Below are 21,441 nucleotides of genomic sequence, written 5' to 3' on the forward strand. Positions count from 1 at the left end.
TCATAATTATAAAAGAATAAGAATCCATAAAAATATTTTCTTTTTATAATACGCACTTAAAACACTCCAGGGCAAGTCAACGTGGTTCATTTGGGTGGGGTTTTGTTGTTGGTTTTTTGTTTTTTTTTTTTTTTTTTTCTTTTTTTTCCTATTTGCCCCTGGCAGAACCCTTGGCTTGAGGGGGGTATGTGCTCCCCTGAGGTGCGATTGCTCAATTCCCCCCTCCCCAGAACTGCAGTTCCTGTTGACCAGGTAAATAAAAACCAGAAGAGAGCATTTGCTGAGTAGATGGGCAAGGGGAACAGTCACTGACCCGCAGAGAACTGAAGCACGGCCAATTTCAGTGCACATCTGAAAGCTCGGGGTGTCGGGGAAGGTGGGATCAGGAGGCAGCACAGAGAACGGAGGGAGGGAGGATTTGCATAAATATCATCCATCTCGCGTTGCAAAAACCCAAATGCTGCTGTGGTCTCTGGAGAGATGATCTCTGGTTGTAGCCAGCTGCTTCAGCTGCCGCGCTACCTGTTGGCACAACTCTGCTTGTGAGCGGCCATTAGAGAAAGGTATCGGAGGACGCCGTTACCGACCCCAGCCACTTCCTCCATCTGCTCGGCAAAATTAAACTGAAAAATAGAAAAGACTAGTGTTGCATGCTTCTTGTAGAGTTCTCTTCACATCCCGGGGCTCCACGTTGTCGCAGCAGGGCCAGGACACAGCAGCAGATCAGCTCCCCAGGGCTTAACGACAGGTAGTTCTCTCTTCCCTCCCACTCCTGGCTTAAGGCAGCTTGCTGCTTCGGCTCTTCCCTTTCCAACACAGGCACTGAGTTCTTGCAGGTAAGAGTATGGGGACCGCAGAGGTGCAGTGGAAGGGGAAAAGGGTGGGGGAGAGAGAGATGGACACAAACCTCAGCCTCAGGAGACAGACCACCGTCCATTGATTCCCAGGATAGAGGGAGTAGCAGCAAAAAAAGCATTAACAGCCAGGCTGGAGGAGAGGAACAGGACGAGCAGCCGAGCAGGGGCAGAGCTCCAGCTTGGAAAGTGAAAGAAGGTGGCACTGTCCAAAGGGAAGGTGCCCTCCGGCCTCCCCCGGGCGCGGGGGGGACACCCAGCCATTTGTGCTCTGGGTGCGACGGCTGTCGGGGGAGGCGGTAGTGGCAGGGCACGGGAGGGGGAAGGTAAGCTGTCAGTGTCCAGTTTGCAGAGGCTTGTGCTCTCAGAGGTATTCTTGTAGAAAGTGCAGCAACGTGATTTCATAGTGCTCTCCTGACTCAGGGCACCGAATACTGTGTCTCTCGTTGGGGTAGATCTGTGCAGAAGCAAAGAAACGGGGCAGTCAGCCAGGAGCAGCTCCCTCAGCACGGACAACGCTCCCTCACATCAGCCCTTTTCCCCTCAACCCAGTCTCCATCGGGACAAATTGGTGGTGCCAGGGAATGTCGAAAGCACCAGCCCCCCTCCCTCATTGCGCTAGCGTGTGCTGCCAGTCCGCTCGGCAAGCAGGCCACCTCTGCTGCCACCAGCCAGGGGAGACAGCACAGTTCAGCCGAGAAGGAAAGTTCCAGGCCTGAGGGCAGGAGCCCTGTTTGCAAATGCTTTTAGACACAGGCCACATCTGCCAGCAACGAAATAGCCACAGTGCCACCTCCCGGCCATCTCTCGGAGTCAAGCTAGACATTCACTGTCATCTACACTGCAGCAAGATGTGGCAGCATCCGCCTCCACCTTCTCCAGAACACACAGAAGAAAACTTTTTCTCTTTCCAGATTTAAGGGACTTTCCCACTTCCCTCTTGTTCTTCCTACCTGCAGCTGGTAAGGTTTTCCAGCCCGGATTAGCTGCGACACCAGGAAGTTGGTGTGAAAAAAGTGCACATTTTCATCCAAAAAGCCATGGAGGATCAGCAAACGATTTGGCCTGGAAGTGGGATGACAGACGGGATGAGAAACCACACCATAAGCTCTGCAGTGGGTCTGAGCATAGAGCTGCCAGTCAGCAAGCCCAAACCGAGCAATGACAAGCAGTTAGAATAACGTAGGGCCACGGATGTGGTCCTCAACTCCTCCCTGGCAAAGGAGGATGGGGGCACAATGCCCCAGCTTGCTGCAGAAGGCAGCAACCAGCCCCGTGAGTTAAATGGGATGAGAATCCATCCATTCTTTTGAGATTCCGCAGAGGTGCTACTGGTGGCACCAAGGAGGACCCCAGGGCAGGTTTTTGTCAGATCCCTCAACCCCACGGTACTCACTCATTGGGAAGCTTTTCTACGTGTAATGCCACAGAGCCAGCCTCATAACCCTGCTGGTTGTTTTCTGGGATATCCATGTACCGCTCAGTATACCCGGTGTCATATGCCATCCAAACCGTGACAGGAGCACCTGCTATAGCAATCTGCCAAACAAATAGGTGGCAGGAGACAGCCTCAATTATCACATGCTAAAAGAGTTCAAGTGTTCCCCATCTTCCTGAAGAGGCAGGAAAAAACAGGCTCTGGACTGTTCTGCCACTCAGACCAGGATCCTTCCACAGCAAACCCACAGAAACCCCAGATTCCTCCTCCTGGCATTCCTCTTACAGTCGCAACGGGGCTAATTCCTGCATAACAGCACTAAAGGCTTCCCCTTTTTGAGGAAGACTTGTGGAGTGATCCAGAAACTGCACGGGGACTTGGGAAGGGCATTAGGAATAGCGCATCGATTATCTCCCTGGATGCTAGGCTAGGTTTTCCCCTGGCAGCCACTGGGGAACGACCCCACCTCAGAGACCCCATCACCAAGGCTCAGACAGGTACGATCTGTAAGCAGAATGCAGGACGGAGGGACATTTTCACCTGTCCATCAGAAGCATCAAGCAAAAAAAAGCCAACTCCAGAGGCCAAGAGTTACAGAAGCTGAGGGAGTTAAGTGTCCCAAGATGACAGCCCCACATCCAGACTCACCTTGAAGACATTGGGTTTACAGATAAGACCCATGAGGGAGAGAAACCCTCCATACGACCAGCCATGTATGGCTACCCGACTCAAGTCGATGAACCCGTATTTTTCTGCTACATAATGTAAACCTTCCACCTGGTCCTCTATCTCCACCTGACCCTAAAAGGCAACAAGGAAGCTCAAGTTAGTGGCTTTCTAAATCTAGAAACTTGAGACAGAAAAGATCAGAGCAACACTCACACAGGAAACATGCAGCCAGGCAGTCTTAGAAAGAACAAATGAGCAGAGATTCATCAACAAAAACAGTACATTACCATTTGGTTTTTCAAGGCCCCTTCAAATTTGAGTCCTCGCTGGCCCGAACCCCTTCCATCAATCACAACCACAGCATAGCCTAGGGACGCTAGTGTGTTTAGCCGTAAGTACTTGATTCCTTTGAAGGAGTTATTCACTAACTGCACCTGCAGGAGGAGGGAAGAAAAGTTTCAGAGCCAAGCAGCTGCCGTCCAGTACCTTCCTCTACCTGTCCCACTGTGTAGGACCCTGAGCTGAACAGCAGGCACTAACGGCACTATCAGAGCCATGCAAATCAGACTAAATGCTGGAAAAATCATTGGAGGTTTGAAGCAGAGGTCAGAACAGAGGTCCAGTGCTCACTGCTAACCAAAGAATAAGTCCTTATGCACGACCAAGCTGCACAGAGCTCTGCCCTGGGCACCAACCCCATGCCTGAAACCAGCAGTTAATCTGGATTATTACCTGAGGGCCTCCATATACAAAGAGCACCGTGGGATGCTTCTTCCCAGGCTGGACATCGTGAGGTTTGTAAACCATTCCATAGAGCTCCACATCTGACTGGGTGCGGAAGTGAAAGATCTCAGGTGGGATGTAATCTGGGGGACAACCTGCAGAAGGAAGTTCAGAGCAGCAATGCAGTAACCGGCAGCAGGCTCTGCCTCCTACCGGGCCTGAACAATCTCGTTCTGTTCAAACTTGACCCCAGTCAGGGCTTCTTCAATACCAAGCTGTATCAAGCCTCAGTAATGCCTCTCAGAGAAGCCTCTCGCTGGGAAACGAACAGCCTCTATCCGCCTGCATAGGGCAATAGGCCACATAAAGAGTGAAGGGATCACACAAGAACACATCATCAGCTGGGTATCACCACACAAGGCACGCTGTGCCACAACGGCAAGATGTGGAAGGTTAAAAACAGGGATGGGTGAAACGGTAAAAACATTTGCAGGAGGGATTCAGGTGCTGCTGTGAGCTTTATCTAAACCTTTACGGCCTACAGCCTTAGAATGAAGCAGCCACTGCATCCCAGGTGCTTGCCCCCTTCCCTCTTCATGAATAAAGAAACACCTAAAACCACAGACATCTAAGCCCTGCATCCTGGAACGCATCAAGGCATGAAATAGTAACATCTTAAAAGCCCATATACCATTTCCTGGATGAGCTACCCACTAACGATATCTCCCCCCTAAGATAACACAATTCATTTTCCCTCAGAGGGAAGTTACTTGGGCCACTTCCCTCTCCATCACCTTTGGCTACCACTAGCAGGAAGAGCATCACAGACACAACCTAGAATTGACACGTTCCATGGGACTTACTGGCTGCCTCCATCATGCTAGCCCAAAACTTGGGCTGCTTGTGGAGCGGGTCATCGTCGGAGCCACTGAGCTTGTAGACGTGCACACAAGGCGGAGTGCTCACGCTGCTGTAGTGGCTGATGAACATGTCAAAGTTCTACAGACGGGAGAGAGAAGAGTTAGGGGAACACGGGCTCCCATTTCCCACTTCTAATCTCCTCCATGCAGTTCTCAGACAAAAGCTCCCACATCGCAAGCAACCAAGACAAAGAAGCCCTCAAGACTCATTACTGGTCATGATTCATTACCATTCCTAGTTAGGATCCCTGTCAGTCAGGAGACGAGGGTGTCTTGTATCTAAGAAATGACAAACCTGGCTCATTGAACAGCTGTGGGAGAAGCCCGGAGTGGTGAGTCGCACAATTTCTCCAGGGAACTCATAGCTGACTACGTAGAGATGGTGCTCCAAGGGGGTGTCCTTTGTGCCTTGGAAATACACCAACTTCGTAGCCTCATTGACCCAGATCTATGTGGAGAAGAGAGGGCTCAGCGACAGCAAGATGACAACTACTGCTCCTTTGCCAGTTCAAACAGTCTGGCTCGAGGCAGAGTCAGCTTAACACACAAATAGACCGTGACAGACTGCTCACGGCATCAGGGACCGTACACAATGCCTGTTGATACGACAGGCTGGAGTACACATACGCAGCACGTATGGAGAACCGCATACAGTCCAATGAAGTCACGAAATGCAGTCAGTCAGCTTTTTTTAAAAGACTCAAAGTATTTGCTTACTAATGAGCATAAAAAGTTGGGCGCTGTTCCCCATAGGTGAAACTAGGAAGATTCTGTGCTTAAATACGGCATCTTCCCATACACTGTCTGGATTACAAGGGTATACGTGTATTTTTTCCAGCAATCATGACAATGAATTCCCATCTGTGGAAGGATCAGTCTAATAGCACCAAACTTCAAGCCACATTAAAATACGTTTTTAATGTCCACAAAAGCTGTTTCTAAAAACCACCTGGCCAGACAGGAATAGTGACTACAGCTTTTAAATGCTGCATTGATCCAGCAACAGTAACTGAACTGTTTTCCACCTTACAGTTTCCAAATGCTATTTCTGTCTAACCCACTGTTTGAAGACCACAGTGGACAGCAAAGGGAAAAAAATATCCAACTCAATTGGCCAGGAAAACCGGGCAGAGCCCTGTGGAGCAACAAATGCATAAAAATAATTGCTGCTAACACAATTTTAGCCATAACACATGCAGGGAAGAGCCGTCGCCAAAATCAACAGCATGTACAGTGAGAATCCACATGGGGAGGGACAGCAGGTTAATTGCAGATTGAGGAAAAGCAGCAGAAACCAAATGCATGGAGCTGCAGGCCTCTTTAAAAGCGAGAAGTGAAAATCCAGATTAATTGGAAATGAACAGACAAGGTCTTTATTTTGACAGAAATCACCTGGGAGCATTAAAGATCAGACTCGGAGTTAATTCCTGAAGCAAAAATGGAACTAGGTTTCTACAAGATTAATAAAAATTCATTTCTGGTTATTCTGCAACCAATAACAGATACAGTTTCTCCGTATTCTAAATTGCTTTATACTCCCTAGCTGCCTTCTTCCTAAAGGCTCTACTGAGGAATCAGCTGGAGACCAAGAGTTCACTCTAAGCACTGGACATAATTCCAGTTCACCAGTACTCATTGGGGTTAAAATGCTTCGGCAAAGGCAGCAATCCCAAGCTTCTCCACAAAACAGTTCTTTGTTGCTCTTGAACCTCAGACTTGTGTCCTTTTTTATGGCCTGACTGACTCATGGGATTTACCTAAGGAGCAATCTGAAGTCTGATTAAAAAGGCAATCAGTTCAATGTGCCCTGGACTACAGCACTTCTGGGGAAAGCCGAGGCAGCAATAAAGAGAGAAACAAAATGAAGCTTAAGTAGTTCTAGCTGGTCCCAGGCGTAACAGAGGGCAGACAATGCAGAGCTGTAACACTGCAAGAGAAAATAAAAATAACCACTACCTTCGATCCATGCCTCGCCAACACCTCCCATTCCCCACCAGTCAGGGCAATCTCCTCTTTGATAGGACATTTGAAATCATCTAGAAGAGAGAACATGAGAATAAGTCACTGTTTTCCCAAAAAGACAACACAAGCAAATCAGAGAGGGAACTCCCAAAGCTGAAACGCCGACAAAGTGCAGCTCTTACCCTCGCTGTGGACATATGGCTGCGCCCAGTCATAGCTGCCTTGTTTTAGGACCGCCGTGACTCTGTACAGGTGACAGAAACCTGTTTTGCATTCGTTGGCTCGGATAAAGCAGAGTTCTTCCTCCTCTCCCTCCGGTTGGATGAAAGGATAAAAGATATCATGAACCTGTCACACAAGGCAAAAGACCCATGAGTGATCTATCTGAGATAGCAGAGACATAGCCAAGGGAGTCCGTGCTAAGCTACTGGGCTTCCAAAGGAAAGAGGAGGGGGAGAAATATCTCAGATGAGCAGCTAGTGGGAAAAAGCCATTCCATACTTTCCTATCACCAGAAAGAAACTCTGGGCCCATGTAGAAGACCACGTGCTCTGGGCTTTCCATGGCTACCACTGAAACCAGCACCAGTTTGCCTCCGAGCTAGACATTTCAGCTATGCAAGTCCCACAAGGTGGTTGCTAATCCAACACCTTCGGAATGCCACAGTGTGAACTCCAGGCCCACTTGTCACTTCTGTATGAAGATGCTTAATCTCAGAGGCTGAAGTTTATTCCCTGTCCCCTATGTCCATTGCCTACCGAAATAAGTACCAAAAATTCCAGGGATTACGGTTGTTTATGCCTCAAGAAGCCATTTAATCTTGTAATAAAATACCCCCAGAAGAATGGCAGTGATACATCCAAAAGTATCAGTGTTTACCAAGACTGTTAGCAAGAATTAAATGAACAGCTCCAACTACGAGGAGATGGCAGGATCCTCGTCTCTTCCCGTGCTGACTGCACAAAAGCCCTTCTCATGGCTTTGTCAAACTCCCTGAATTAGCATCAAATCTGGCACTACTGAGTAGCAAAGTGGTTTGCCGGAGCATGGACTAAACTGAACACACAGCCAACACAAAAATGGTTAACTACGGGGGAGGAAGGGGCAGCCTGTGTTCTCTTCCCAGCCCCGAGCCTCTTACATTTATCCACACATCAGTGGTTTCTTCATAGATCACAAATGGCTGGACATTTTCTGGCACAGTTTTGGCAAATTCAGCACGCTGCTCCTCATTTTCTGGGACTGGAATAAAGAGTGCTGGAGGCAAAAGGATTAGCTGCAGCCGCTGCTGAGGTCTGTCTAGGAACATAGCCCAGGCGCTGGGGAAAGAAGTTGGGGGTGAATGTCAGTACCACAAAATAGATGTCCCTTTCTAACACTCAGAACATGCAACCCTTTTTCCCCCCTGCTGGCAGAAAGGACTTCAGCATCTGAATGCAAAGCTTTTCTCATCTTTGCTGCTTTCTAATCTCCTGGAAGCTTTGCCAACAAACACGTTATTGCCAGACATCTCTGGTATTTCACAGGCGCATCGGTCAGACGAGATGTCTGACAGATTTGCCAGAGTGTCTGTTCCAAGGGAGCACCGCGAACAGGTCCCTGTCTCCAGAAGGTAACTCTTCCTTGGACAGCCCCTCCATCAGGAAGCACTATTCATTTTTCTAGCAAGCTCCTAATGAGCTAAAGTGATTACTCTTAAAGCGATCCACTTGTAGCTTCCTCATTGCACGCTGCACCAGCAGGGAAAGGCACAGACCTAAGACAACTGCCAAGAGAAGGAGTCGCTTCAGTCTCAGCCTTGTTCCTCTCCGAGGAGAGCCATTTGAAGCCGTGCTGCACTGCAGGCCTCTCAACATGACAGATGGCAAGCCACCGCTGCATAGTGCGACTACCCCATGGCCTGGAAGTGCATCAAGGGAAGTTTCATCATTAAGACAGACTTTCAAAAGATCCGGTTCTCCCTAGCATCCCAGTGACCATGGATTTCCTGAACTGATGTATTCAGCACATTTAGATAAGTTCTGGTGCAGAACACACGAATCGCCTACGGGACTGCCTTCTGTAAAGCTGTACGAATTTAGTCCAGAGCAGAAAATTAATGACGAGTTACAGAATGCGCTCTTCAAAGACAGCTAAGTCGCCTTAACTTGATCTGGACAGAAACTAGTTAACAGTCAAGTAAGATTTGAGGGGAAAAAATGAAGAGCTTTAAAATTTCAAACCAGGCAGGCTGGTGTGAATTCTGTAACTCTTCAGGCAAGGCTGGCGAGCACAATACTGCGTATCGCATTTGGTGTGATAGCGTGCTCTGGGAGCACACCACTCACAGGGCAATCTTTCCCCTTGAACACACTGCCAGAAGGGCTGAGCACCACACAAACTGCCCACTTCCCCAGGATACGTTTGGCATTGATCAAACTGGACCAATGAACGCTGATAAAACTGCTTATAGCACACTCTCATTTTCAGCAGGAAGCATATTGTACTTGCGTTAAACATCTTCAACTCAAAAGAATAGGACTGCCCACTTAAGATATCAATGTCATTTAACTTTGTGGTTGTGACTTAAACCCCGCAGCTTGTCACTCTGGTCTACATTTGATTAATTCCTACTTTTAGGATGATATAACACTGAAGAAGCCAGATACTCATGTGCCATTTCTGGCACTCATCGCTTTAAAACCAGGTCATGACTACAACACAAAGCACGTTGAGGGCCTGCAATAGTTCAGCTAGCCCTTGTGAGCGTTTGGAAGAAAAACTTATGTACTATTTGCCATCCCGGGTCCATCCAGCACGGGCAATGTACTCCACAGTTGGAAACAATGCGGCAAATGGTTGCACCAGCTCCTTGTCCTGAGCACACACGATCTGCAGCAAAAGGAAGGTCCAATATGAAATCAGACTGCCACCAGACCTCCTTACCTCCTCCTAGGGGAGCTCAGTGAAATGGGAGAATATGGAAGTTTAACTATTGGCATCAGCAAGGGTCAGGCCAGGAGAAGCGAGCCTTTCTACAAATGGCAGGAAGAGAAGGGCAAATCAAGCTTCCAAGCAAAATGATTCTGGCATTTGGCCACAGAACAGGACAGAGACAGGGACTGAAGCCCAGGATTAGATGAGGCTTCAACCCTCCTGCTCTGCTATTGACATCGTGGTACGCCAAGCTAACCCTACTTGTCGCTTCCCTCCCCTCTCCCAGCTGCCTCTCCACCAGAACTCTTCAGCATTTTAAAGATCTTTCTGCTTCTTGGACAAGCACATTATAGAATCGGGTGTTATCAGAGGATGAAAACAAGGGCTAACACTATCTAGGATTCCTTAGTGACCTTGTCTGAATTCTAGGGAGCTTCAGAAGCAGTCAACCCTCCTGTGCAATATCCCATTCTGAGTCATTATCACTTACCTTACCCTTACTGTCCGTTTTAAACTCTGCCAGCTTTAATGTAATCTTGGGGTTTTTGCTGCCTGCAGAGGAGGAGTGAGAGAACACCAAGATGATCAACCCGAACACCCCATGGTTATACACAAGTTCTAGACAAGAACTGACTCTGGTCCTACTAAAATAGCACTGTGTGAATGTACAAATACCAAATTATGTATGCAGGCAGACATCACTGTAATCGCAAGAGTAACTTTGGGTATGGGAAAAGTTTGTTTTCAGCTTGCCTGGTTGGCTGTGCGTGTTCTCAGGAGGGAGAAGAAAGATGGCATTCAAAATGTATTCCACAATACACCACCAGATATATTCCATTTTCTCAGCAATCCTTTCATTTAAGCTGAACTTTAAATCCCATTCCTTTCTTGCAGTAGATTTTGGGCTCAGAGACTCAATTAGGCCTCAACATTTACAACCAGCTTCTACATCGCAGTAAGTACCCAGATTAATCATGCAAACTTTATAGCACAAATCCACTGCTGCTGCCAGCAGGAGTCAAGAGTTGCATTAGCAGCCCCGTGGTATTTCACTTACCTGTCCTGGGGTACCGATAGGAGTCTGTTTTTCTCTCCTCCAAGGCAGGTGAAGGAACGTGAATTATCTCCACCTCTGACTCATCCACTTCCTCATACAAGATCCGCAGTGTTTTTAAATCCTCTGCACCTAGGAACAGACAGTAAGCATGTTTGCTGCAGTGTTTTCCAGCTGTTTCTGACTTGCCTGGAGCACTGCTGCAGTACTCTGATACAGAGCGTACATCTCCTGCACAGCCACAGCTCCTAGTGACGACCCACGAATACTCCTCAGAGCATAATTCTAACCCCTCTGTGTTTTCTTGCTTCAGGTGGCCACCCCAGAAACAGACCAAACCCAGGCCAAAGGAAAACCTTGCTCAAAATATCATTCATAGCAGGGGCCAGCAGCAGTTCCAGCGTCTGAATTTGCTAAGCAGAACACTGACCTTCTGTGGAAGCTGTGGGACACCACCAATAGCCTGTGAACCGATCAAACTCCTCCTGAATGACAAAAGTGGCTACACCAGCAGACTTGGGGTCATCAAGGACATTCGATAAGCCTAGAGAGGAACAAAGAAGAGACCGTATTTACATCTCCTTGGAAAAAGTTGATCCAAAAGAAGAATGTACTTGTAAGAAATAAGCCACGAAGACACGAGCCCTTCCATCCCAAATTTGTGAGATGGAATTTCCTTTTGAATCTGGCAAGAAGCACCAGTTACCTTTATGGCAGTACGTCATCCGCTTCTCTTCTCCCGTCTCTATATTTGCTACCCATAGATCATTGTTATTAATGAACGAAAAGAAGGCAGGGTCGGCAGGGCAGATCTTAGGATCCATTCGTGGCCCTGTGCACTGAGTCTTGATCTCCAGAGGCTTCATCGGAGACACCTACAGCAACAGACAAACAGCTCTGTATCAAATCAGCTCCAGCTTCACATTTAAAGGCCTAAACCAGAGATACAGTACAGTCCATGAAATGATGGCAAACATAGCCCTGACAGGACACAAGAGAAATAACCATAACCAAACAGATGGAGACGCGCAGCCATCTCCAGCCAAAACCATTAAGTCTGTTTCAGTTGATATTCATAAAATCACTAGCAGACTTACCATGAAACCATTCTTGCCCCCATCTCGACAATGAAAGAGGCTGTTGCTGGCCTGGAAGAGGAACAGGCCACTCTCGCTGTGGAAATCATAAGAGGTTATACCAAAGACACCAAGTCGCTTGCGTTCCCTCAAGAGTTCCTCTTCTCTAGAATACATCCCATGATGAGGAGTTGCCTAGTATTGAAGGAAAGGAAAATCTGAAAGAATCTGCAAGGAAAAAAAACCTTTCACAGAACAGAAATGCTCCAAGACTGGCACCAGCTAGTCTGTGAATGCCCAAAATACAGTATACCATCCAAAAACCATCAGCGGTCTTACCACACAGGTCCATAACTGCTGTACTCTAGGCTACAGGGGTGGCCCAGGAGGACTAAACCAACCTCATGCCCCAAAGTTCCCTCTACATAAAAGGGAAGAATTGTTAATCTGTCATTTCTGCAGTTGTCACTTCAGCATGAACTGAGGACAGCTGCACTTGCTCTGCTTATGCAAATCAGATGTAACCAATTAACTTAATGACATTATCTACAGCCTTCACAAACAGTTTCCATGTCAGACACTGCAAACAAAAGCTCTTCCGGGGATCTTGAATTACCCTGAAGGGGACTAGCATTCCAAATGGGGTCAAGACAGATAAATTCTTTTCCACCAAGAACCTTCTTAGCAGGAAAGAAAGACAAACTTTCTTCTTCATCAGTGCTGATAGCGACAAAGGACACTGAGATACTGAAATAAGGGAGGGGAAAATTCACCTCCTTTCTGATTCACTCGCAATAGAACGTAGCGCAGAAGCAGCAGGTTAAATTCAACTTTCCTGACTTCCCTAAAAGCAGGAAAGACGACAGACAGGTGTTCCACCGAGCACATCAACAAGCATGGCAAAAGCTCAGACAAGATATCCAGAACAAAGGTGCACTGTCCTGATAGCTTATAATCCGAGGCAGGCTACATGCTAGTTTAGAGAGTCCTCTTTGCTGGGTCAGCCCTTCGCTTGCCACATCAACTGCTGTTGTGTGCTCACTGCCAGCTTCATTGCACACAAGTGGCTATCTTGTATTCTGAAGCAAAGCACCTCTCGATACAACATACCGATACCATTCTCCGTGTCTTATACGCTGCCACAGTGTTATCTCTACTGTTTAGCAGAGCAGTACCCACCGTATCAGCCCCATGGCGTCAGCCAGTTTCCCCAAGCATTGTCAAACCAGGCTCTTCACACTTCGGCTTACCTGAAAGTGATCCAGCATCTGTTTCCATGACAAGAGTAGCAAGGCCTCCTTCCGTACCTTTTTGGGAATCTCTGAGTAAAGAAGGGAATTCTCTCGGCTGCCATATGGCATTCCTATTAGGAGGACAAAAGCATCATCCTACTTAAGATTAGTTAGCCAGGACAAAGAGGACGAAGCGCAAATTGAACAAAAAGTCTGATAACAAGAGGGGTTGGGAGTGTCCAGAGCCTTCTACCAGCTGTCATTCCCAAGCAGCTGAGTTCAATCAGAGAAAAATACCTAAATTATTTAAATTTAGATATTAATTTATTTAGAAATTTCTCTAAGCAAGATTTAACATTAACCAACCTTTTCAGAATTAGTTACATCCAACTTTCCTCTCTGTGGACTGTTCAACCCACGCCCTAGATCCACTCTGAAAAAGCCACTCCCTGAATGGGTGACTCAACGTTACTCCCCACATCGCTCAGCCAGAATATTGCTACAGGGACCTCATTCAAAAAAAAAAGCTTGGAAACTCTAGAGAGACCATTCAAATGTGAAATAGCATTCCATATCGTCAAAAGCCCTTGTCATTTTACATAAGCTTTTACATAAACCATTTTGACTATGGTTATCAAATAAGCTACTGGCCTTCATCCAATTTCCAAAACAACCACAAAAAATAAAATATCCTGACACAGGATTTTGGCACTTTCAACAAAATCAAAGACCATGAACTTGCCCTCTAGATTTGCTGTAGAGACTCCCTAGATCAGAATTCCACACGTGGAAATGTGTCCTGGTTGTCTACTCTGACCATGTTCTGGGCAGAACAGAAAGATTTCTGGGCCAGTTAACCCAGCAGAACAGTTACTTAAAATTAAAACTGAAATATTAATAAGTGCTCAGGAAGCAAAGCAATATGTGAGCATATAATCCTCAGAGATACAGAAACACCAAAGTGCTGAGCATGTGGTGTTTAATGTAAGCAGCATCTGCCATGATACAACATAAAATTCTATGGGGACAGCCCAGGAAATGATTTAAGATGTCTAAATAGAAAAAACTGTAGATAGGAACAAATTACTACATATACACACATTTGACACTCATGCAAATGTGACCTGGACTTCTTTTCTCCTTATTATATTAGTACTTTCTACAATGACCTCAGGCTAACTACAATCAATCAGCATTAACAAGAAAAAATGTTGCCTTGCTCCCCAAAAGACATTATACTTTGCTCACAAGTGAAGAAAAGTATTAAATTTCTACAGCAAAGTTTTTCGGAATTCTTCATCCTACTCCTCAGCTTACACTCACTACCAGTATTCACATAAAAACTTGAAAATGTTATTTAATGTTGGGATAGTAATAGCATGCTGATGTTAAATGCTTATGAACTGCTGAAATGGATTCTGAGTATTCAACAGCACACGGTATTCAACTCAAAAGATGCTCATTATGGAAAAAGAAAGAATCAGCATTTAGCCTTTATTAGGAATGCCTGAGAAGAGGTACTCTGGTATTACCTGGTGGATACTGATCGTACATGATGGATCAATCTGCTCTATGCCCTGTACATTTCCTTAAGGAAGAAAACACTGAAAAGACACTCGTTTATCTCCATTCCTGGTTCTGGCTCCTGTAAGTCACACTCACACAGGACACCAACCAGATGGCATCTGGTCTGGTTGTCATTTCATATAACAGAAGAAAATTTAAAAACTTTTAAAGTAGCCACTTAGATCCTTAGTTCTTTAGTCATGTAGATCAAAAACTGCATCAAAGTCAACTTGGCCTTGAAATACATTCAGCTTTAAATCAAGTCTTGCTGTTCAGATTCAACAAGAAAAATATGCCAACTCTGGATACTGCCCTTCACAGCAGCACTTCTGTCATAAGAATGTATGAGGAACTATAACAAATCAAGTCACTGGCACACAGGAGCTGCTTAATGCCAAAACAAATCAGTCCCTCAAATCCAGCATCCTACGTCCTACAGTGACCTACGCTCAACAGCTCCAAAAAGAAAAAAAAAGCAGGGTCACTTCAGGAAAGCAGTTGCTGTACGGAGATGCACATCAGACAATTTCTGTACTGGCCCAGTAACGATCAGCTCATGCCCCAAAGCATAACAAACTCTTTTTACTCTATAAAGCTTCCCATGTTAACCAACCACAAAATTATCCAGTTACTAAAATCCAACCACTCTGTCACTAATTACATTGTGGCTCCGGCTATAATGAGAGACATGTACAACAAAGCATTCTGCTGTCTCTCAATCCTGCTGTAAGGAAGAGGATTTTTCCCCTGCTCTTGAAAGCATTCTACCTACATGGTACTTAATAAAGCAGGGAGACACCACCACCTTGCCATTAATACCTAGAACTTGCAACATATAGTTAGTAATTACTGACAGCGGATTCCTTGGAAAGTCAGTCTGGTTGATCAATCAAGTAAATTCCATTTCTCCAAAGCTACGGTGGCACAAGACGGTGCTGAGTTTGAGGAACATCCTTTCTCTCACCCCATCACCTGGGCTGACCTCTGTTGCCAAAGGACACTGCACTCACAGCTCTGTCACCAGGCAGGTCTGGCCAGCCAACGCTTCCCCTAGGAGCTGAAAGCCTGTGGTCAACACGCTTGTCTGGGACTGGAGAGGTCTCTGCTCAGTTCCGGGCTTTGCTATAGATTGAGCGTGCAAACCTTGAGCAACATTTCTTAATCTCAGTTCCCCCATCTCATAAATGGAGATACCTCGATCCTTTTCCTCGCCTGTTTAGACTGGAAGCTCTCCCGTAACACATTCACACCCGACGTCTGGCGTGCTGGCTTACCCAGGTAATAAAGACGATGAGAGTGCGGGCTGGACTCTTCTGTTTTCCGGACAAACTGGAAATCATGGGGAGCTTTGTTCACTATCATGCCCGAATACTTCCTGCTGCTGTGAATAATGTCACGCAGCCCATCCCAAGAATGCTTTTGCACCTGGAATTGGGAAGGCAGATCCTCCATCTCGACCACTTCGGAGCTGTCTGATAGCGCATCCACTGCAGTCATCCTCTCTTCCCCTTCAGAACTGGACAAAAAACTGAGGGAGGAGTTGAGGGAGAGAATTAAGCCTTAAAATCAAGCAGGAGTATTTTGTTGCTCAGAGAAATCTCTAAGCATGCAACAAGCTTAAGAGAACAGGCACTTCTTAAACTGCAGATCCAAGGATTCTCTGCACTCAAAGATTACATTTCAAATGTACATTGACATATTGAAAGGAAAAGTCCATCTCCCATCCCATATTGAGTCCTGTAAATGAAGATATGAACCTCGGAACACTCACTCTCCCAGGACTAGTTCTGGAAATAAGCTGTTAAAGGAAGTACAAGCAGCAAATTCTGGCGGAGAAAACAATCAGCTTGACTCAAAGGAAAACCACCCCAGGAATTTGGATGGATAAGTCATCAAAGCTATGACCTATCGTAAAGGCACACAAACTTCTGCCCTAGAAGACCACAAAAGTGAAGTCCCCTTCCTGCCCTACAGGAAACCCTGCTCATCACTTCAAGAGAGAGATTTAAACCCAAACTCAGCACCTCACTTACCTGAAGAGCTATTGCTGCCAGGAGCGAAGTAGGAGAGATGGCAAAACAGGAAGAAAACAGGGCAATTGTCTTTGCTAACAGCAAGAAGACAGCAGTAACAGACCCTGGTCGTATCCTGCAAAATGTGGCACGCATTCCTCATGCGTTTCCAAGCTAGCAGTTATTGAATGAGAGTCTACAAAAAACGCCTCCACATGCAACTACAGCAAATGTTAATTTGAGGAGAGGTGGACTACCAGACTTGCCCAACGTCAGTGATGTAATCTATTGCAAAGCAGGAATGAGACGAGGACTAGGGAAACCAGTTTCTGTCACCCCATTTGAGAAGCTGGATTTCCCTCCACAAGGACATTTTAGTTGTTTTGGGGGTACCCAGAAAAATATTACAAAGAATATCAGAAGAACTTCAGTTTACTGAAAAATTAGGCTGGAGAAGTTTGCTCCATAGAGACAGAATTGCTACTTTTGACACGGCATCAAGAGCAAACCAGTGACTATGGATTATACCATAAAAGGCCTTGTCCTCAGCAGCCTCAACATTTACATTTTCAAATGAGATGTTTCTTGAATGCCCCCTGTCATTTTGGAGGGTGACCTGCATTCTGACAGGAAAGCAGCTTCAGAGATGAAGGATTAAGCAAGAATTACACATAAACCAGATCTTGAAGACTTCAGCCTCAGTAAGATGCACAATGAGTTCTTTCCCAGCAGAGAGAATCAGAGGAAAGGAGAAGGATGGTTATTTATATCACCACAAGAAAACACTCGCCTCTGCCCGTTTTCTACCATGGGTATTTTTCAGGAGAACCCCAAGTGTTCCTTGAGGATTCCTCACCAACTTGCACCTTCTAACAAACTCTCTAAAAGGAAGTTCTCACCTAGTTTGACATCTTATTCAATTACGGCAGGAGATGAGCAAACCTAAACCAAAGTACATCTGGACTTCCTTAAACTACAGGCACACGGTACAAGGGCTGTAAAACCATATCTTCAAACTGTTAAATTCCTAAATTGTACAAAACGTGTGAATAACAACACAAGCACAAGCTTCTGAAATAAATTTGTAGGTACTCCTGGTACCTACTGCCCAGCAGTAAATCCACAGCTTGAAAATGAATAAAGAAGAGCGTTTTCCAATCAAAGCCAGGCAGGAAGCCCAAGTGAAACCACAAAAGAAAACGTGATGGGATGTTCTAAGACTGTGAGTGTGTCTGTGGCCTCTACTGCCGATATCCAGGGTCTCCATTACAGCAACTACCATCCCATCTGAAGGCAGAAGTGTTGCCTATCAGAAACACATGACAGAAGACCATAAAACCCCATAAACTGGGTACAATTCTCTCAACCCCATCCCACTGCAGGTCAAGTCAGTCAATTAAAATAATCTGGCTTTGGCTCAAGGTGCCTGACCCTTAGGTTACTCTCACCCAGCTGGTGAAACCGTCTTAGCCAGTCAGCTTGACTCCTCACGAGGGAAAGTTGCACCTTTCAGGGCTCAAAACAGGCCACAAATGTAATACTGGTAAATGTCCCAAACTGAACTGGAGGCTGGACTCCCTTCCAAACTATATTGCCATGATTTTACAATTCACTAGGGAAGTAAAAGGCACAACTTTTAGCATGGTACTGCCCTCATCCTGGTGATTTTGACACTAGAACAGAGCAGAGTAGTGGGACAAGCAAAGCAGCCATCACACGAAGTTATGTCAAAGTGTTGGGAAATACCAGTATCACAGCTGGAGTCGGGTGGACTCTCACAAAACTTAGGTCCTGACACAATGCAGAATAAAAAGGTAAATCCAATTGCTTCATGCACCGCTACAGCCATCTCTTGGAAAAAATGTAGCAAGTATTTGGCAACACCATATATGTAAGTTAACAACTATAACGAGTAACTTATCTAACTGAAATTGCAGAGTGAATACTGGGATTAAATTATTCAAAGGTGAGTTGGATCAAGGTGTCAATTTTAACCATCTTATTCTTAGACAATCTTGAAACTTTGTCATCAATATAGCACATCCGAGACTTACACCTTACTGGAAAAAGCCTGTCCTTTACAGTCCTCACGCTGAGGCGTTGATTTAGATGACTCAGTGTTGTTGCAGAAGCACTGCTAAGCCCACTCCCAAAACTATCTAGCTATCCCTTGAGGTCTTTTTCATGCTTTTCCTGCCTAGCCAGGTTAGATGGGTCAGGCACACATCCACCAAGCCCTCCTTCAGGGAGGACACATCAGTCTGAAGACAAGCAGCAAGCACAGGTGGGACATCAGCACAGGAAAAACATTGTAAAGCCTGGAATTAGCAGTCAGTGAAACAAGTTATCTTCCTGAGTCACTTCCTGACCCACACACCCCAACACTGAGTTCCCCGGCAGAATTATGTACTTGGGATTCTTCAGAAACCTCATTCACTCCAAGAGGTGATTAGTGCTCTGTCCCACACAACCTAAAGGTCAATAAAAGCCCTGGGAGTAACCGGGACACATACCTTCTCCAACTTCCTGCAGTCTCGTTTTCCAGACGAACCCTCTTTATCTTCTGCATTAACTACTCAGCGAGCTGGGCAGGACAGGAAACTAGGGAGGAAGAGGAAAAAAGCAAATTTCATGTCACTGCAGCTTCTCCCGTCATAGAAATACAGCTGTATGAAAGCATCCCCTATAGGACATATTTCCAACTGAGCATGGAGGCACAACCAAAATCCTTGATTTACACTTTACAGTCTAAATCTGTTCTGACAGCACATACTGGATATTAACAGCCCAGATAAATCTGAAAGAGATTTCTTCACCTGAACAATGGGACTCAGTGAACTCTGTAGCCTTTCTCTTTCTTTCCTAAAAAATTCTTCTTAAAATCTGAGAATTCTCAGTACTGATCCTTCCTTTCATTCCCCTCCCAAAATCCTGAAATTCTCAGAAGTATCAGGAACTGAGGACTGAGAAAACAGAGGTCTGGTCCACACACTTAGAGCCAAAAGTCAAACAAAGGACACCATAAGGAGCCAGACAGAGGGTCAGCAGCCCCACTACCAACAGCGTCCCAGTCCCACCCGGGACATAAAACCCACCATTTGTCTTCCAAGCCAGACTCCGCTGCTTCCCTCTGCCTCAGCCTGATGCCACGGAGGAACCCTGGCTCACCACACAAGCCCATTTTCATGAGCATACGCAGGCACTACCTTCATGATCATCCTCCCTACCCAAGCACACTAAAGTACAAAGATCCTTGTCTCCTCTTCAAGAGGGCTCTGAATCACAGACACACCCGAGACCTGCCACTATCTTTCACCAAGGCCCCTGCACTGCCCAAACAGCTGTTTCTCCACCAAAACCGCACTCACAGAGGATCAGGAGAGACAAAGCATCATAAAGAAGTGCCAGCAGTGAAGTTCCTAAACTGCAGAGCAGAGCAAAGAGGGACGAAGCAGCAGCATCCAGTAATTTAAGGGCAATTTTGGATGCAAGGATGAAGGGCAACAGGAACGATGCTCAGGAATGCTGAGTAACCTGGTCTGATCTCACAGCTGACCCTGCTTTGAGCAGAGGATTGGACTAGAGACATCCTGAGGTCCCTTCCAACCTCGGTTATTCTGTGATTTTAATGATTCAGAGGAACATCTCACCCACATCCCACCCGCTACAGCTCACACAGAGGAAAGGGACAATAACATCCTCCAATGCTGAACCCAGAGAAAAAGAAACAGAACAAAACAGACAGGAGAGATCAGAAACCCAACATGAATCACGATACTCGTTTGTCAACGAGACCCCGAGGGGCCTGCTGGTGCATTCAGGAAGAGCCAAAGCAACACAGTCACCTACAGAGGCCCTTACAAACGTGTCCCTGTCATGGCCAGGAGCTTTAAGACCTCCTTCTCCAAAAATAAAAGCAACTGAGGGTGGAATAAACCGGTGGGGGTTTCTTTACAGAGGAACGAGCTGTGGTGGAGACTGCCAGCAGCCTGCGTCGATCTCTGCAGCCGTGAGAGAAAGCCCTGACAGAGAGCTGCTGCCCTTGCTGGGGCAGGGGAAGGCCATGGGTTAGTGGGAGAAGGGGGGGAGGCCCAGGGGACGGAGCCCCCTGTGCCCCCCTCAACCTCCCTGTGCTGCTCGAGGCAGCTCTTTCCCTGTGGAAAAAGAGGAGCAAGCAGATTCTCACACACCCGGGGAGAGCAGAGGCAGCTGGGGGGGCCAACACAGCCCACACCCTCCCCAGGGCGTCCCGCCCCATCACCCCATCCCTAGGGGGGGCATGTTGCGGTGGGGGGCGGGGGGGGGAAATACAAACCACTGCCTCAGGGCCAGGGGTGCTCCCACGCGTGGAGGGCAAAGCGTGTGAGAACAATCCCTCGACCCCTCCCCGGGCAAGGGGTGGCCGCTCCCCACACCCCGGAGGGGACACAAGTCACGGGGGGGACACACACACACAAATACAGCCCCCCCGCTCCTAAGGCGCCCCCCAGCCCAGGGGAGGGGGGAAACTCTCCTTCCCCGCCCCCCCAGGCCGGGCCCTACTCGCACCGGGGGGGGGGGGACCCCGAGAGCTAACCCCCACCTTCCTCACTCACCCCGGGGCGCGGCGACCTCCCCCTGAGGGGCGGGGGGGGCGGCTCCTCTGCGGGGGGGGCGGCGGCGGCTCCGTCAGTCCCGCTCCATGTCCCGGACACTGGGGCAGCCCCGGAAACGGGGCGGGAGGGGAGGGGGGAAACGAGGGGGGGCGGCGGCCTGCCACAGCGCGACCTTTCACCCGGCGGCGGAAGTGGCGGGAGCGCGCGGGGCGGGAGGGCGGGAGCGCGCAGGCGATGGGGGGAAGTACCAACTCGTGGGGGGAGACTGGGAGGAACCACTGCGTGGGGGGGCTTTCGACGGGAGGACGGAAGCATTCTCCCTAGTGAGCGGGGTGGCGAGAGAATTGGGGCTGACAGAGGGCAAAAAAAGGCACAAACAGAATATCCTTCTCCACCCAGCCTCCCAAGCGGGCCCCTAATTCAG

At 47.3% G+C, this 21,441-nt stretch overlaps 1 protein-coding gene across 2 annotated transcripts; it reads right to left on the bottom strand.

The window, feature by feature from the left end:
* Positions 1 to 35: 35 nt before the first annotated feature.
* DPP9 (dipeptidyl peptidase 9) lies at positions 36 to 21,166 on the bottom strand. 2 transcript variants are annotated; one of them, XR_010073938.1, is made up of 22 exons: positions 21,018 to 21,166; positions 18,936 to 19,023; positions 15,685 to 15,938; positions 12,863 to 12,975; positions 11,634 to 11,807; positions 11,243 to 11,411; positions 10,967 to 11,080; positions 10,540 to 10,668; positions 9,973 to 10,034; positions 9,337 to 9,437; positions 7,708 to 7,885; positions 6,749 to 6,914; positions 6,561 to 6,640; positions 4,900 to 5,052; positions 4,548 to 4,683; positions 3,694 to 3,839; positions 3,249 to 3,395; positions 2,941 to 3,093; positions 2,251 to 2,393; positions 1,808 to 1,919; positions 908 to 1,311; positions 36 to 623 (listed from the first exon to the last, which is right to left on the bottom strand). XR_010073938.1 is itself a non-coding variant. In XM_063358100.1 (21 exons), exons 2-21 carry the CDS (start codon positions 18,989 to 18,991, stop codon positions 1,219 to 1,221), a joined length of 2,679 nt encoding a protein of 892 aa, XP_063214170.1. In that variant the 5' UTR covers positions 18,992 to 19,023; positions 21,018 to 21,166; the 3' UTR covers positions 36 to 1,218. The 2 variants fall into 2 exon arrangements, 1 of the variants encoding a protein (XP_063214170.1); XM_063358100.1 differs by having other exon boundaries at positions 36 to 1,311.
* Between the last annotated feature and the right edge of the window lie 275 nt (positions 21,167 to 21,441).

The sequence above is a fragment of the Chroicocephalus ridibundus genome, chromosome 22 (genome assembly GCF_963924245.1).
Source record: "Chroicocephalus ridibundus chromosome 22, bChrRid1.1, whole genome shotgun sequence".
Taxonomy (NCBI): domain Eukaryota; kingdom Metazoa; phylum Chordata; class Aves; order Charadriiformes; family Laridae; genus Chroicocephalus; species Chroicocephalus ridibundus.

Bases quoted from the DNA above. Each gene is read 5' to 3' on its own strand.
- DPP9 (XM_063358100.1), bottom strand. From the start codon at position 18,991: ATGCAGAAGATAAAGAGGGTTCGTCTGGAAAACGAGACTGCAGGAAGT. The intron at 11,081-11,242 runs GTAACTGGTGCT...GTTCCTCTCTAG, and splicing joins GATGACGTACTGCCATAAAG to GCTTATCGAATGTCCTTGAT. The intron at 3,396-3,693 runs GTAATAATCCAG...CTCCTCCTGCAG, and splicing joins TTGTATATGGAGGCCCTCAG to GTGCAGTTAGTGAATAACTC.